General features: G+C 35.7%; 1 protein-coding gene across 14 annotated transcripts in view; it reads left to right on the top strand.

The window, feature by feature from the left end:
• Positions 1 to 17,645, top strand: part of mmd (mind-meld) — a 486,484-nt gene that overhangs the window by 153,044 nt on the left and 315,795 nt on the right. For all 14 annotated transcript variants that reach the window (XM_053770021.2, XM_053770023.2, XM_053770013.2 and 11 more), the window contains one exon: positions 2,653 to 2,787. In XM_053770021.2, coding sequence (XP_053625996.1) covers positions 2,653 to 2,787 — 135 coding nt within the window. The remainder of the gene's footprint in view (positions 1 to 2,652; positions 2,788 to 17,645) is intronic.

The raw sequence follows: 17,645 nt of genomic DNA, 5'->3' as shown, positions 1-17,645 counted from the left end.
CCGTTCACGAGGTGACGCATGGGGCAGCCATCGCGTAGCTCAACCATAATAGAGGGAGCCCACGACGCCACCACCAGATTGACCATTTGAGTGAGCATGGCACACTATATTGAAATATTAAATTAATACAATATTCATCTGCGCTGTTTGTTGGATGAAATAGAGTACTTAAAATCTTTGATCATCGGGTCAGTTCGATATAAAAAAAATATTCTGAACTTTTACCCCAGTATTGAGGGATTATCATCATCATGGGGCGCCATCTTCGAATTGAAGTTTGGAGGTCAGCACACGGAAACCCTCGCGGCTTTGGGCCGCTATTTTCAGTTGGTTGTATCCAAGTCCGGTCCAATCCTTTATGTCATCAAACAACTTTCGTCGAGGGCGGCCAGGAGGTCTTTTGCTATTCAGTATTCGCAGGGATTCGTCTGATTTATAATAATTATGTACAATGCAACAGTTCCCCAAATATAAAGATAAATTGACAAAACACTAGGTTAATAATTTTAATAATAAGTTTGACGACCTCGGTGGCGCAGTGGTAAAGTTCTTGCCACTGAACCGAGAGGTCCTGGGTTCGATCCCCGGCGGGTCATGATGGAAAATGATCTTTTTCTGATTGATCCGGGTCTTGGATGTTTATCTACATATGTACGAGTATTTGATATAAAATATAGTATCGTTGAGTCAGTATACAATAACACAAGTCTCGAGCTTACTTTGGGGCTAGCTCAATCTGTGTGATTTGTCCTAATATATTTATTATTATTATAATTGAAAAAAAATGTTATCCCCCTTTTCCGGACCTGTTTCATGGTCAATTTCTTCGCCCTCCAATCTTCACGACTCTGGAATGCGTTGCCCGCCGACATTACCGTCTTAAACAGCAGATTTTCTTTCAAGAAAAGAGTTCGTGCTCATCTTTTGGACTCCTTTTCCTTCTGATTTTCTCATTTCTGTTTAGCTTTTATCCGTATTTCTTGGACATAATTTTTATTATTTTGGGTTATATGTATTTCTATATTGATATATATGTAGTGTATGTATGCTTTGCTATTTATATATGAAGTTATTACTGTATTTTAGTATGTGGTAGTATTTGTGTTTAAGTTGCTTTTTTGCGCCGCACAACTTTTCTCTGTTTCTCCCTCTCTCTTAATGGCTAGCTCTCTCTCCCTCTTCTCTGTTTAATGGTTAGCTGGGACAGAATGCTTATAGCATTAAGTTCGCCATTTGTTTATAAGTATATTTTTACTCGGAACAATAAAGTTTTATAAATAAATAAAATTACGGATTTTTCACTCGCTGTCTCCCATCCCTTGCGCCCCGTCGCGAGATTTGGTGTCATTGTCCACTTGGGTCCTATACAGTGACAATTCAATTACAAACAACGCGACACACATACACACGAGGAATCCCACTCGATGATATTGAACTCTTCCCGTTCTCCATTCATTCTCGCACAAAAGGAATGTCTTTTTTTTGCTTACAATATTGAACGGTATTACCGTAAGGGTTGCCTTCGACCTGGCGGATAAAAATAGCATTGTTTACTGTTATCTACAGTTATATTTCTTCTGAATGTTCTGAATATTTGACGACCTCGTTGGCGCAGTGGTAAAGTGCTTGCCTCTGAGCCGAGAGGACCCGGGTTCGAACCCCGGTCGGGTCATGATGGAAAATGATCTTTTTCTGATTGGCCCGGGTCTTGGATGTTTATCTATATATATTTGTTATAAAATATAGTATCGTTGAGTTAGTATCCCATAACACAAGTCTCGAACTTACTTTGGGGCTAGCTCAATCTGTGTGATTGGTCCTAATATATTTATTTATTGATATCAACGTCAAATTTGACAGTGCAACATAACTAAATATAAACCTGAAGTAAAAAGAGTTTTATTGAAATATCTGACTACATTAAATTTTCGGCTTATCGTAAACAATTTCGAATCATTCTCAATACCGTCTCATTTATGAAAATACCAGTCTAAATTAAATATTGGGTCTGCTGTCATTCAAATTACGTATAAAATAATTTCTGTAGACGAAATGTACAAACAAATTTCACTGAAATATTACTTTTAACAATCAAACGTGGAATTGAAAGAATCGCTCTCCCGAATTTCTGGGTATTATTTAATAAAGGAGTTTCATCAAAGCGTGTCGTCGAATATTTTGCAATTGTAGGTACAAAAAATATTTTTTCCGATTCTGTAGTAAACAACAATGGTGTCGATCAGAATGCCTATCTGTTTTCCAATATTCTTTATTTTTTTTCTTATCAAGTTTGTTCTTTATTCTATTCTTAGGTTAATCAACACATATACCTATATTATATATAATATTACTACAGGTATTAAGAGTTTATTAAAGAAATACATTTCCTGAGATAATGAAATTTGTTTTGGCAACAATTTTCTTCAAATTCGTCAGAGAGATCTTGTTTCATTCCACGCGTGACAATTAAATCATGTCGGAATATCATATCATTCTGTAAACCATTGAGGAGTTCCCTCGTCGGGAGCCGATCGGTAATGCATTGAAACTGATGCGATGAAGTGTAATTTAGCTCGCAAGATTTGATTACAGACCGACAGACATGTTAAATTAAATAAAAGATTTTCTAAAACATAATCTCGTTTGTCACAGGTGAGGGCGAGCGCGGGGGCGAGCGGCGACGCGGCGCGGGCGCAGCGGTGTCGCGCGGCATGCGGCGCCGCCCGCTGCTGTCGTTGCTGCTGCTAGCGTTGCTGCGCGCGCAACACTCTCTCGCCGCGTCCGGAGGTATGTCGCAACCAAAATGGCTGGCTCCGTTGCGTCGACGCAGCGCGTAGCCTCTCAGTTTTGAGTTTCGTTACGTTGCGTGACGCACATACTTGACGTACGTTCGTCGAAACTCCATACAAATTTTGCGTTGTTTTGCGTCAATTCGTCGATCGTAGATAATCAAAAATGATACAAAAAAATTGTTATGATAGTGATGGGTTGCTAAAAAAACATATTAAACACGTTTAACCAAATTTAGGTGCGAATCGAGTTGATCAGTTCCTGGCAAGAACGCGTTCACGAGTTGACGCACAGGTCAGCCATCATGAAGTTTCAGGCCAAAGGTTTCAGTCTAAACACACAATAATAAAAGAACACAAATCGCCAGCGCGCCTTACCACGATACGAACATTAAGCTAATTTGTACGATGACGCAGCACGCAGTGATGTATTGCCAATGTCATTATAGCTAGTGTGGGGGGAGGGGGGTATATGTCAGTTGCACTAAGTGTAGCATTGTCGGTGTATTTCATACTAGTTGCGCCCCTGGGCTTCGCTCACGTGGGAATTTCGGGATAAAAAATACCCTGTGTGTTATTCCAGGTTATATTCTACCAGTGTGTCCAGTAGAGTTTTGTATTTGAACAGACTTTCGCATTTATAAATATTAGTAGGATTAATTTTGGAGACGAGAGTTTCAGTCGCGTGGGATGCCATAGACTAAACAATCTAATATAATATGTATTGCTTGTAAGATACATTGTGTTTTCGTGGCATTTCGATGGCCAAATCGATCTATTTATTTAAAACTGAAAAGATTTTAAAAATTGATATGATAATAACTTGTGTAATAACTAAGACAGAAGGTCCCTTAAGTAGGGACTAAATAAATTAATCGACTTGGTATTACATGGATCTCACAACTTTTTTCGGTAGAAAAACTGAGCTGCGAGACTTGGGTTTTTTACAGCACGTTTTTGTTGGCATATTCATTCACTATATATAACTCACAAAAACACTAAATTATATTAAATTAAACTAAAAATTATCTAACGTAAAAGAATAAAAAAAAATACTTTTATATAAAAAATATCTAAAGAAGTATTAGTTAGGATTAAGATAGATTAATAAATAAATAAATAATAAATAAATAAATATATTAGGACAAATCACACAGATTGAGCTAGCCCCAAAGTAAGTTCGAGACTTGTTTTATGGGATACTAACTCAACGATACTATATTTTATAACAAATACATATATAGATAAACATCCAAGACCCGGGCCAATCAGAAAAAGATCATTTTCCATCATGACCCAACCGGGGATCGAACCCGGGACCTCTTGATTCAGAGGCAAGCACTTTACCACTGCGCCACCGAGGTCGTCAAAATAAAAACTGATATCCAACTAGATCTGTGTAAAACAAAATTGCTTCGCTTTAATTCGGCTTGCAGTGTCGTAGACAAATAGTTGGTTGTCCGCTAAGCTGTGTTGTTGATAGCCTGGGAAGTTGCACTGACAGCTCCAACCAGCTGTTAGCTAACTAGTTGTTAGACTTATCCATTAGATAGGTGTTTACATTGCTGGTTTTTAGTGATCCGTAGCTCAAAAGAATACAAGGGAGTCAAAACAGTCGAACAATTATTCGGACCGGCTCTGGAAAAGACAAAATTTAAGGAGCTGATGGCCGACACTCTGTATCTAACAGAGACACACACATAAAGAAGAAGTACAAAATATAAAAATTGATCCCTTATAGAATCACTTCATTGTTTATCTGTTCTGTGAATACCCTTTTTCCTCTTTGTACAATTTATTATTTTGTTCGTAAGTTTAGGTTTTTTTCAGGTATATTCTTACTAATCCTACACTACCCTAATACTAAACTAATCTACCTATATTATAAAGGCGAAAGTTTGTATGTATGTGTGTATGTTTGTTACTCTTTCACGCCAAATCTACTGACGGTTTGTTATGAAATTTGGTACACGAGTAGAATTTAATCTGGAATAGGTTACTTATTATCCCGAAATTCCCACGGGAGCGAAGCCCCAAGGCGCAGTTAGTAGTATGTTCAATTTCTTTGTTAGTTTCAATATTAAGTTAATTTTGTAAATAAATTACTTTAGTTATTTTTCCGGGATATCTTTCCCTGCGAATCTATCGGAATCCGTCTAGTAGATTGTGCGTTATTCATTGATAAACGTATACATATTGGATGACATTAGTTAGGAGACTTTACGAATGTGTTATTGCTAACACTGGTATCAGATTTTATTCAAGTCGCCTAAAGACGTAAAATCTGATGATTTTACGACTACCTACCGACACCTAGAGGCATGTAGTCGCATCACACTAAATAACTTAAACAGGCAACCAGTGTGCTAGATTCGTCACGATGTTACCTTTCACTGGAAGCAAGCGGTGGTCTATAAAAACAACTATACATGAGACAGATTAGTAAACAAACTGATGTGGCACGTGCAGGATTACAACCTGAGACCTTTCACTGCCGCTTCCGATCGCTAGCAGACTGCACGTCCCGTCCCGTCACTCAGTCCCGTCATACATACATCACCATCAACTTAATAACAAAATGTCCACCCGTTTGATTGGTTTGTGTCTGACTTGATTGCAATTCCACGTATGACTGCTAAAATAAATTGGTTCTAGATGTTTTTGTAGCGCGTGAAATTGGCCTGGTGGATAATCAATATTTTTTGAAGCTAAATAAATAATTTTGATATTATTTCGTTAATATAACATAGGCATTTTTACAGTAACAGCAAAATGGAAAATTTATATTTTCATAGAAACTATAGATTTTATTTAGCACTTTTGATTGTAACAGTTAATTAAATTTAACGAATATATTTTTAACAAGATTAATTTTTTCAACAGAAAAATTAATTAGTTAATATTTATTTCAGGAAATTAAGTTTTAGGAAATAAAGTACATGCTTGTTCAAAATTTGTAGTTATACCTAGTAAACATTGGTTTATAGAAAATTAAACGGCTACAAACTAAGCGATTTACTTAATTAGTTTCTGTGGCAATATTCCATTATTACAGGCATATTAATCCCAGTGTTCCCCACCAAAGGGTACAGACAGACCACCTAATAATAACAACGTAATTCAACCGTAACTTCGATTAAACCGTAACAAATAAATTTTACTTAACACAATAGAACGGTATGGAAACTATCTTGGGTGTTAGCAGGTAAAAAAGCGTAGTTCCTTCTGTACCCATTGTCAAAAGATCACCCAGAAAATATAAATAATATTTTTACACGCGAGCATAAGAGAGATTAATTGTAGGTTTCATTTTATTACTTTGGTTCAAGAATATTTCATTATAATAACTTTAGTACTATTGAGCAAGCAAATAGGCATTCGGCCCACCTGTTAGGAAGAAGTTTAGTCGGCTAAACTTAGGTGCAGCCGTTATTATTTTCATCATCAATATAAAATATTGTAATGAGTTCGTATCGCAAAAAAAAAGCCAGTTGAACCTACTTTGGGATTCAATCTGTATGGTTTGTCAATATGTATTTATCATATATTGTCTTAAACAGGAAAGCCTGTACCCAAACCTCTGAGACAAGAAGGAAAGAACCATTAACGACCACCAACAAATCCCCTAGCACCATATTTTATGTTTTCCGAAATCTCGTTACGGCGCAAACGTGCTAAATTGATATTTACCTCGCCCTATATCAATAAACATAATTCTGAAATTTTGCCAAACAACTAAGGCGAAAAATTCTCTAATGAAGCTTTGTGTTCTCTTCTCTTGCATTTTTGTTAATCTTTTTTCTGATGTGCAGTTGGCGCAACTGTAAAAAGTTTGGCGAGTTTTGAACAGTTGTTTATCAAGCGTTTATCAAAAAATAGTAAACTTAATTTAACGAACATCCATTTAGAATATATTTAATTATACATTTTGAATATTTGATCATTTTGCAGGCCGCTTGCCTGACATTAAGTTGTAATAATACTATATGCCCATTTACAGTCATGTCCAATTGCTCAGTTGGAGCACCGTTGCGACGACGCAGCTCATTGAAGCTCCGTTGTTTGCTATAGGTTTGGCACTGACGTGCGTTGAAACTAAATCGAAACAATTTCTCGGATGGAAAGACGGATTTCAAGACGGAACCCGTGCATAGCTCTAACATAAAAACAACATAACTTCAGTAGTATATAATGTCATGTAACTGTTGTTTTGTTATTCTTATACGTCACATGATCCCTTGTATGCGGCTGGCTGTGTGCCAGCGCCTTTGTGAAAAAATGCTCTTCATAAAAAGACGCAAAAGGAGCTAATTTATTTTTCATGGTCAATGCTGACGTTGTCAATAGAACGCTTGTTGGGTTTTTATCGGGACTTTATATACATAAAGAGGTTTTATTGATTTCTCATGCATATGCCTGAATCGTATAGGATTTTGTTCTATATTATCTTCAACCACTTTTTCTTGTACAAAAGTTTTTTCAGGCATATATATGCCGCTATAGTTTGACAGATTTTCCGAACGAATGGTATGTAATTAACAAACACGTAAAACCATAACAAACCTAAACCATTCTCAGAGATCACACGATCTATTGGTGAAAACCGAATGAAAATTCGTGCAGACTGTATATGAGGTTATCGCGAACAAACAGGCGAGACAGATGACTTTGTTTTATAATATCTAAGGAATATACATACATAATTAGTATACAAAAACGCCATCTCTTCAGTTCTTTCTATTCACCAAGAAATATCTGATTTTCTTTGACCAAGTTCTGACCCTTATTTACATACTTTTCTCCTTAAATATTAATTATCTTTTAATTAGCTCGAATACCCGAGGAAGTATCGTCAGTATTTGTAGGGTCAACTCGTGAACGCTGCCAGTGGACACTAGTCAGCTCGCGCGAGCATATGATTTGCTTGGTTAAACATTAGTATATATCTATACCAACCATACTGCCATACTAATATTATAAAGAGAATTTGTATTTTTGTTTGTAGTGAATAAACTCATAAACTACTCGACTGATTTTAATGATATTTAGCACAGAGACAGACGAAACCTTTAGAAGTAACATAGGTTACATTTGCGGTTCTAGGTGTGTGCGCGTTACTGTGTTTGTATAATATCGGCCCCGCGACACATGCTTAGTACTTATTGTGGGGCATGGAATAATGTTCATTTGTATTTTATTTATCTCCTAAACAAAACACAATCCATTCTAAACCATCACACCACTGACTATTCAATATAAAAGGCATTCCTCTAAATTCGCTATCGATCTCCCTCCCAGAGCCAATTCATTAATCACGCGATGGGATGTAGCGCGCAATGTAGCCAGTCCATTACTTTATTGTCTGCAGGTGCGCCGCCGGTGCACCTACATTTATCACGGCTTAACACGAAATGACGGATGATATCGGTGTCGATTCGCTTCTAACGTAAAATGCCATTTCGGTGGATACTATAAGCTTTAGAATTCAATTATTTTGAAGTGTTGTTGACTGATGGGATATATTTTTAACTTATATATAAAATGATAGGTATTAAAAGCGCTCATACCTTTTTTTTATTTTCCAGACAGGTCACATTTGGTTCACATCTCTCGAAACTGACGACTGACGGTGCATCTCACACTTAGCCGTGTGTTTCTTTTTAAATTTTAAAAATACTATTTGGTTTAATTCTTTGGTTTACCGAAGTTAATAATCTCGGTCCAAGCTTATCATCAAATGTTTTAGAAAATCTTTCTTTTCCTTTTCAAATCTTCAAATGTAGTTAAAAAATAAAATACGTATTTTCTTCAACTTGCACTAAGATCCTAGATGTAGTTGCTTAGATTTATCTAAACGCTCCAAAACAGAGTTCAGAACTAGTGTAACACGCGAAGAAACAAGTTGGAACGATTTGAAAAAATTCACTTGCGAAGTTGAAAATCGGACCAGTTGAGCAAAACGATGCTATTGTTCAAGTGTTTGTCCGAATTTTATTTTAGTCACCAATGCATTGACTCTATGAGTGTGTTGCACCAGTCAATTTTTACGTTAATTTCGACCTATTCACAATAATGTAAAGTACGCCATTTTGTCTCATCGGCAGCGGCGCGCACGTTGACATATAAGTTGATTGTGTAAAGATACTTTCGGTTCAGAATTCTAGCTGCATAATATTCAACTTTAATAATATGTATAACAATAATAACTTTAATAATTCTCGAAATCAATTATGTTCCTTGCCTTTTAAACTGGAGTGATTTAGGAATCCCAACTCCGGATCAACTTGATGTTTTGTATTGGATGGTTGGATAAATGTTTATGATATCAATGTTTGCTGCAAAAAAAAAAATATTAAAGATTCAAAGATTCAAATATTTATTTGCCAACTATGAGTCATGAATACAATACAGGTGTTATGTACAATTTTTGTTCTTATAAGTTCTAATTATAAGAGTTTATTAAAACAATTTTGTAAATAATGATTTGACGACCTCGGTGGCGCAGTGGTAAGGTTCTTGCCACTGAACCGAGTTCGATCCCCGGTCTGGTCATGTTGGAAAATGATATTTTTCTGATCGGCCCGGGTCTTGAATGTTTATCTATATATGTATTTGTTATAAAATATAGTATCGTTGAATTAGTATCCCATAATACAAGTCTCGAACTTACTTTGGGGCTAGCTCGATTTGTGTGATCTAACATATTTATTTAATGATTAATGATTATTTAATACACATATTGTGATCAGTTTAGTAAATATCAAAAAAAAATCTTTATAATCGCTTTATCAATGGCATTTGAATAAATGAATTTGCAAAGTGAACTTGATAGATGAAAAGAAATCAATTAATTTGTTTTTTAAACTAACACTAAGTTAAAATATACGGACTCTATTATTAATGCAATACTCTTGTATGTATGTTTATGTATTTATATATGTATATATTCTAATATCGTGATATTCACTGGAAACCCAAAAGAAGACATTTATCACCTCGCCCGCGCCTGCGACGGCGACGACGTTATGAAAGAATAAAAACGAAATTTTGCGACAAACAAGACAGAAATATATTCTACGCAAGGCTTAATATCGTATGTCGTATGAGTTTCGCAAAAGATTATATTTTTTACTTACTTGAAATAATGTTTTGTAAGCTAGAAGAAATATGTGGTCACTGTTTACCAATTCAAAGTTGCATATGCTAATATAATCTGCTTTTGTCCGCGAAATATTAGATGTGGAGCGTAAAAGTAAAAGGTATTTGTAAAATTTGTAAATAGAATATTGAAAAATATTTCTTTCTCATATTAAACTAGCATCCTGTCCCGTTTTCATTCGGGTAAAACATAATCGCGGGAATCACTTTGTTTTGTACTATGTAGTGATAAAAATATGATAATATAATATATGGAGTATATACAGATATAGCTCAGTTTTAAACAGCAAATGATTATTATATAAAATTTCCCAACAGTTGTGACGCAAACAGATCACAATTAAATACAGAGGCGAATGAATATTGCCAGGTAATCAATCAGTGGCATACATCACACAAATAAGCGATGTTGGTGTAATGGTTAAGACGCTCGTCTATGGATCGAAAGGTCCCAGGTTCGAATCCTACTCGTGCCACTTGAGTTTGTACACCAATCTGACTCATGTATAGTAGTTTTCATCGACCACCGCTTGCTTCCGGCGAAAGAAAACATCGTGAGGAATCCTACACACTGGTTGATTATTAACTTGTGTGTGAAATGGAGAAGGCAATGGCAAACTACTCCATTACCGATGCCAAGAAAGTTGTTGTGTGTGTTTAATTCCACGTAATGACCACGACCCTCAGCCATGAGGAATTCGACTCTGAAGAAGACATCATACAAAATGTTGCCACACTAAACTTTAAACGTTACTTAACTATATTATTTAAAAACTAGGTATGAAACGAATACAAAGAACCTCGCAAACAAACATAAATATAAAACTCACAATTGAAGGAAAGTTACAATGTTTTTCCCAAAGCCACGGAGCGGGGAAAAATTTGAATGCTTTATATTTTAAAGTTTACACACGTTTTTATCTGCTTTAACATGGCTGGGATTCAGTGGCGTAGTCGGGAATGATCAAGACCCTGGGGCAAAATCGATTTGGGGCCCATGTATGTTTTTTTAACTTAAAACTCACGTGAGTAGATATACCATAAGCAATGGGTCAAAAAATATCTGGGCTCGTTCCTATATAAGCTGTTTAAGATTCTTTCCGGATTCTAACCTAGTTATACAGTGCCGGCCAGCCTTCGGTTGCCTAGTCTTTGATTTGAATAATTTCATTTAATTTCATTTTGTTTTTATTTCAGCAAGCAGCATCGTTTGCAACAGCTATCTGTCTCTCTTTCTATCTTGGAAAGCTATGTAATCGCTATGTAATTATCTTCGACGCCTCTGGTGTTCTCATGTCTTGCAAGTTTTGTTGAAGTGTTCGAGAAAGGTCACAAGTTCGAGGGTTGATCGTAGTGCCTAATTTCTGTACTCATGGCAACACTTTTATAGGAGAAATTATAATTCTGATATCGTTGGAGAGCGTCAACATGCAAAGGAAAAAAACGGAAAAACGGGGCTCTGGTGCACGTCAACTTCTAGCTCTTCAATAGCTACGCCACAACTGGGATTCCATTTGGCGGTCGCACTATGTCGTTGGCAGTCGGCCAGGCTCCTTGGCAGGTTTGGGCGTGGTCCAAGTGACATGCGATCAGCGTTATTGGTTTGTGATGGGGTAACTTAGTGATAGATTTGAATTATTCATGAGATTTGTATAAGTTTCTACGAGTGTTGTTCTCTTGGAGTGAAAACGTACTTCTTCTTTTGATTAGAAATATTTTATGTGTTCTTATTTATCGAGTAATTATCATAAATCTTCGTTTATTGTTCTTGAGTTTTGTATTTTGTTTAAAAAATACGAGGTAGTGTTGAAAAAAATAAATTAATCTACAATTAAGTTATGTTTTTAATCAATTCATAAGTAATAGGTTATCTGAACAAAAACTAACTGCGCTGGCTCAGCAATAGAAAGACATACTAGTATTTTAAATAACGCTTCTGAATATAACATTCCGTTATAACTAATACATACACTCATCCGTGTAACTCGATGAAAACAACCTCCTCACAAATCGACAGCTCTCTCTACGCATTCTTACTAAGTTAATTTCGCAAACATTTTGCAAGTTCCCGCCATTTTCAAGTAAGTATTCCCGTTAACCCCACCTTCGCCAATTCATTTCCAATTTACATAATTTTTCCTCCTAAATTCACAAGTATTTTGCGTTTAACTCGGAAAATGGGTCCTTACGTGCTTTTAGTATATGAACAGGGAAAGGGCGAGGCCACATGATCACATTCTCGTCGATCATTTGAAATCAATATCATCATCGTCATATCGAGAATGTTTGCTAACACTAGTGTCAGATTTTATTCAAATCGCCTAAAGACATCTGACATGACTTTTACGACTATTTACCGCGATCTAGTGGCAGGTAGTCGCATACACACTAGTGAACTAAAATAGTCTGATTGGTATACAAACTCATACGGCACGAGTGGGATATAAAAACAATATATTATTTGTTAGTTTATATTTCCACAAAAGATAACTAAAAATACAATGTGAAAAATCATTTTGAAAGGCAACTTTTGAATGAACTGAAGTTATGCGTTGGGGACGTAACACGTCAAGACAGCTGACTGCGTTATTTCTCTCATACGTCTGTCTGTAGCGCACTTTATCACTTTGTGGGAGAATATTGGTGAATATGAATTGTGATAGTATTTGCTGTGAGCACCGAGTGCGGATATAAGATCATTACATTGAAGTGTCCTTATATCTGTGGTGCCGAGTTATTCTTATAGGCTTTTGCAAATATAATTTTAGACGGAGAATGTAAATTCGTGAAATTAAATTTTTTGTTATATAGTGTGCGATAAATAAAACACGAAAATGTGTGTTAGTTCAACGAACGTTTAGTTTTCGGAATGCCCAGTACGTTGATTGTTAAATAGCAGAATATCAAAACAGGCTGTTGACATTAAAAATATTTTTATATAGATTCTGTTGTAGTTCCTCAGCTTACTTTCTTCGGAGACTTTTTCTGCAAATCGGCTGTTTTGATTGGATACTTTCTATGTGAGAAGTCAGCTCTTTCGAAAAACGGAGGACCGCTAATAGTGTACGTTAAGTTTCGCTCATTGTCTCTGGGTTTCATAGAAACTCTTGTTGATTCAATGTCATGATATTCTAAAAAGAAGTGGCTCGCAATTTCTTGAATCTCCACGCCTGCTCTTCATAAGCAGTCTGTAAAACTTAGGATAAAAAGGCGTCTGTGTAGTCCTAGTTCTTCAATAATAGTTTCCTAAACAGTTCCGTATATTCCATACAAACATTTCCCACGTAGCGGTTCACATTAGCACTAACTGCCATCATAAAGCGAGGGTGGGATTGTCTACTAACGAGCGACTGTAAATTGCTAAGTGATCGTAGGAAATGTTGCGGGCTACAGCATTATGGAGCTTTCAGATAGATTGTAATCTATTTGTATAAATAATAAGTGGACTACACTCGATGGCTCACACTAAGCATGCTTGTATCCTTGATCCGATGGTCACAGAAACAAAAAATGAGATAACACAAACTGCAGACAAATATGATAGTGATAACAAGTGTAAATATTTGTCTGTGCTGGGAATCAAACCGAGAACATTCATTTTGTTGCAGACGGGCGTGATGAGGTTGTGTAATTTATATAAATATACAAATATAACAAGCTGTTACACACGACTCCATTCGACGCAAATAGGCAAAGATCTTTTTTGTACATGTATCAAACACACTTTAATTTTTGCCCCGGTCAGGTCCAGATTGAAAATTCGTATTAACTTTGGTCTTGAATATTTAGCTATACATCTATATTTGTTCTTTACGTTTTGTCCGTGATTTGTAACTATATAAATCCAGCTGACTCAACAATGATACAGGGAACCTCACGACCCAGCCCACGACGACTAGACTTAGACAATAGAACTTAACTAAATAAAAAATATTTACAGATATAATTCCAAACAAGTATCCGGTATTTCATAGTAATACAAAAAAAAAAAACAATTTATTTTTGCAACGTATCCCATTTATGAAACAGTAACGTGCTATTTACCTCCTTAGTGGAACATTTTGTTCCTCAGTTCCCCCACATTACCTCGAAGATCCTCACATTATTGCCGTGGTAAAATATTGAGCCGTTTAATCGCAGGATAAATAAAACCGTATCCTCTTCATGTCCTTAATAAGAAATGGTTTTATCGTAGGCCTCTCTGGTATTCGGGTTATATTTTATTAAAGAACTCTTAACATATGTTCGTTTTATTCTAAGAATTAACTAACTTGTAAATATGAAAATTTTATAGATATTGCATCTGCAGTCTTTCAGTATAATCTGTACACTACAACGCATCGTAATGTTGGTATCAATTCCTACTCGTGCCACTTGAACATTAATCTTATTCATGTAGTAGTTTTCATAGACCGTCGCATTCTTTCGCTTAATGAAAACCTCATGAGGAAACCTGCACACTAGTTGACTATTTAGTTTACTGGTGTGTGCAACTACTTGCCACTATTAGGCGGCAGGTAGCGGCATGTCAGATGCCTTTGGGGGACTTGAATGAAATCTGACACCAATTTTAGCAATGATATACTCGAAAAAATTGATGTTGATTTCAGAGAAATTTTCATACATATCGTATCTAACTTGCGACTGCAAAATCCAACATTAAACCATCCTCCGCCTTTAGTAAAAGTGTATTAAAAAATATATATTTTTTATATATTTTGCCGCGAGCATTAGCTTATGTATTATACGTACACGGGTCTAAATATACTGGGGTTGATTCGAAGACAATGGAACAAACATTAATATCTTTCACTGTTACGAGACAGTCCGGTTTTGCCGCGTTTTTTGCTGATAAAGTTCCATAGTATTGTACGTTCAGGTGGATGTTTTATGGTGGATCGTATGAAGTTAGATGGCAGCTTATAAAAATGGATTTTATGTACCTATTTGTTACTTTATCGTAGACAACTTCAATAAAATATGATGTCGTAAGTATTATCAATAATATATTCGATAGGAAAGAAAACTATAGTTGAAGGGAGAACTATGAATATGAGAACAACAGAAATATTATTGAATTTTTAATTCACAGACAGAACAATATGAAAAATTCCCACAAAACATTTCATTTACTTAAACATTGAAAGATTTGTACAAATATAAGAACACGTTTGGATATGAAAATTATGTCTTATCTGAAGAAACAGGACTGATCCCCTGTTATTTATTCATGTGAGCGAAGCAAGGGATTCCAGAGCGCTTCACAAATGGGCCTCTCTTCGTAGCGAGTGTGAGGCAAATTTGTAAGGGGTTTTTTTGCGTAAATATTTTCGTGATATACATACATGCGTTGGGGATCAGTGGTTGGAGACTTAACCCCTTTTTCTTTGAAGTTTGCTATCAGTTAAAATAATCGACAGACGCAAATATAGACGTGCGAATGTCATAAAAATCGTATTTATGATTTATTGAGTAGACTAGAAGAACCGTTGTTGTTTACGATGTCAGATTTATATTGCTGCGAGATTTGAAGCTTTACTAGTAACCCTGTATTACGAACAAAGTACATTTTGTGTAAAAAAAAGGTGAGCATCTAAGGAAATTACTACACAATTTATATAAATTATAATTTCGAAGTCTCATGAAATTAGTTTTTTTTTTAATTCCTTTTAGTTCCATAAAATATACAATACATCGTATTTCTGATATAAAATATCTCATTACATAGTCCTCATTACACATTCCTTTCCAAGTATCGGCAACAAAAGAAATAAGATCCATTTTCCGGCCAAATTAAATAAAGTACTTCAACGCTTTTATCTTCAATTGCTTCGGTATAGCAACGGAATCTTAGACTTAAAAAAACTATCGAAACATCCACGCCTTCTGTTATAAAACTACCTAATATTGTAGACATGTCCTTATAAGTTATGTTCATTGTCGTCCCTGACGTTCGGAGCGTTCTTCCGGTTGCTCACTCAGCCATAGAGCGCTGGAACCTTTATCTACTTCAATTTGCACGGCATCCATTATAATTGACACTCATATCATCTGTGGTTGCTACATTGACGGCGTTGCTGTCAATAATTAAAATTACGCAGATGATATGATGCTGTTGAGCCCCTCAATCAGCGCGCTGCGTAGCCTGCTATACTGTGAGAAATATGCCGTAAGCCATGGTCTCATGTATAACACCAAGGAAAGCGAGTATATGATCTTTGGTCCTAGGGGGAAAATGGAAGTACCGCCAGTCGTGCTCAGTGGGTCACCTCTTAATAGAGTAACCAAATTTAAATAATTGGGGCAGATCATTACCGATGATCTCAGGTGTAATGAGGATATTGAATGAGAACGCAGGGCGCTGGCTGTCAGAGGAAATATTTGCTCGTTGTTTCACTGATGTCAATGTAACTTTAATTAAAGACATTTTGCCAATCCTTTTACAGGAACAGCCTGTGGATTAATTATACTCAGAAGGCATACAGCGCCCTGCGCGTTCAGTATAACAATATTTTTAGAGTGCTGTTGCGGCTACCTCGGTTCTGCAGCGTGTCCACTATGTTTGCAGAAGCGGCTGCGGATGACTTCTATGCCATCAGATGCAAACGAGTCGCTTCTTTCCTAAGCAGACTATGGGGTAGCGGTAACAGTATCCTAACGGTTTTGAGCTCCAAAATGGATAGCGCTGGGTTTGGAGCAAATTGCATATAGGTGCTGTCAAATAATATTCTTTTAGTCTTTTTATATAAAATTACTAACATAATTTTAAGTGAAATTGTTACTAACATTTAGGATCGAAGTTATCTGAATAAACAGTTATATTATATTATTTGACGACATCAAGCCTGCACCTCTTGAGATTTCCCCAGATGTCATAAGGCGCTTTAAATTAAATCTGACACTAGTGTTAGCAATAACAGTAAAGTCAAAATTCTAGCAATAATTTATAAATACTACTACTAATATAAGAAGTAGCAATCTTTCGTATACATATTCTGACGTAAGTTTTCGCACCATCAGAGCAACAAGTGATAATTTATATTTTCCCATCAAAGAATATCAATATTTCCTGTTTACAACGTTTAGTAGATATAGGAAAACTTATGTTTTATATATAATGTAGACCCGGATAAACCTAGGGTTGTCACTAGTGTCTGACAAATTATGTTTCCATTACGGTCATAAATAAGAGCGTTCCCTGAAAAATATTCAGTCATCTGACCCATTTCAGGGCTCCGCAAATAACAAAACATCTATTTTTTTCAGCGTTAGGGATACACCCTACTTTCTATTTGCATTCGCTGATGAAGGGCTCTCAATGAACTTGGACCTTCACAAAGATATTTGCGTTTCAACCAATTGTTTTCTTGGGCACGGACGGAGTTAAAGCCGTTTTAATTGAAATTTAATTTGAAAATAAATTGAACTTTTGTCCAAGTAAGTACGCGTTTTTGTATTTAATTTAAGATCTTTTATTTTTACGTTCGTATTTTACATGGCCACTGAAATTATTACTAATAATGATTTATTTAAATTCTTTTGAAGTTTTATTATTTTTCATTAAAGAAATGAGATGTTATTATTTAAAATTTCATTGTCAGTCTGAGAGAGAGAATATATATGATATGAATATGAATGTTTTAGAAGACAAAAACTATTTCAGTCAACTTTTTACTCATCAATTGTTTAAATGTAAAG

Source organism: Plodia interpunctella, chromosome 3 (assembly GCF_027563975.2).
Source record: "Plodia interpunctella isolate USDA-ARS_2022_Savannah chromosome 3, ilPloInte3.2, whole genome shotgun sequence".
In the NCBI taxonomy this organism is placed as follows: Eukaryota; Metazoa; Arthropoda; class Insecta; order Lepidoptera; family Pyralidae; genus Plodia; species Plodia interpunctella.
The sequence above is the reverse complement of the archived record's forward strand: the minus strand, read 5'-3'. Positions and strand labels throughout refer to the sequence as shown.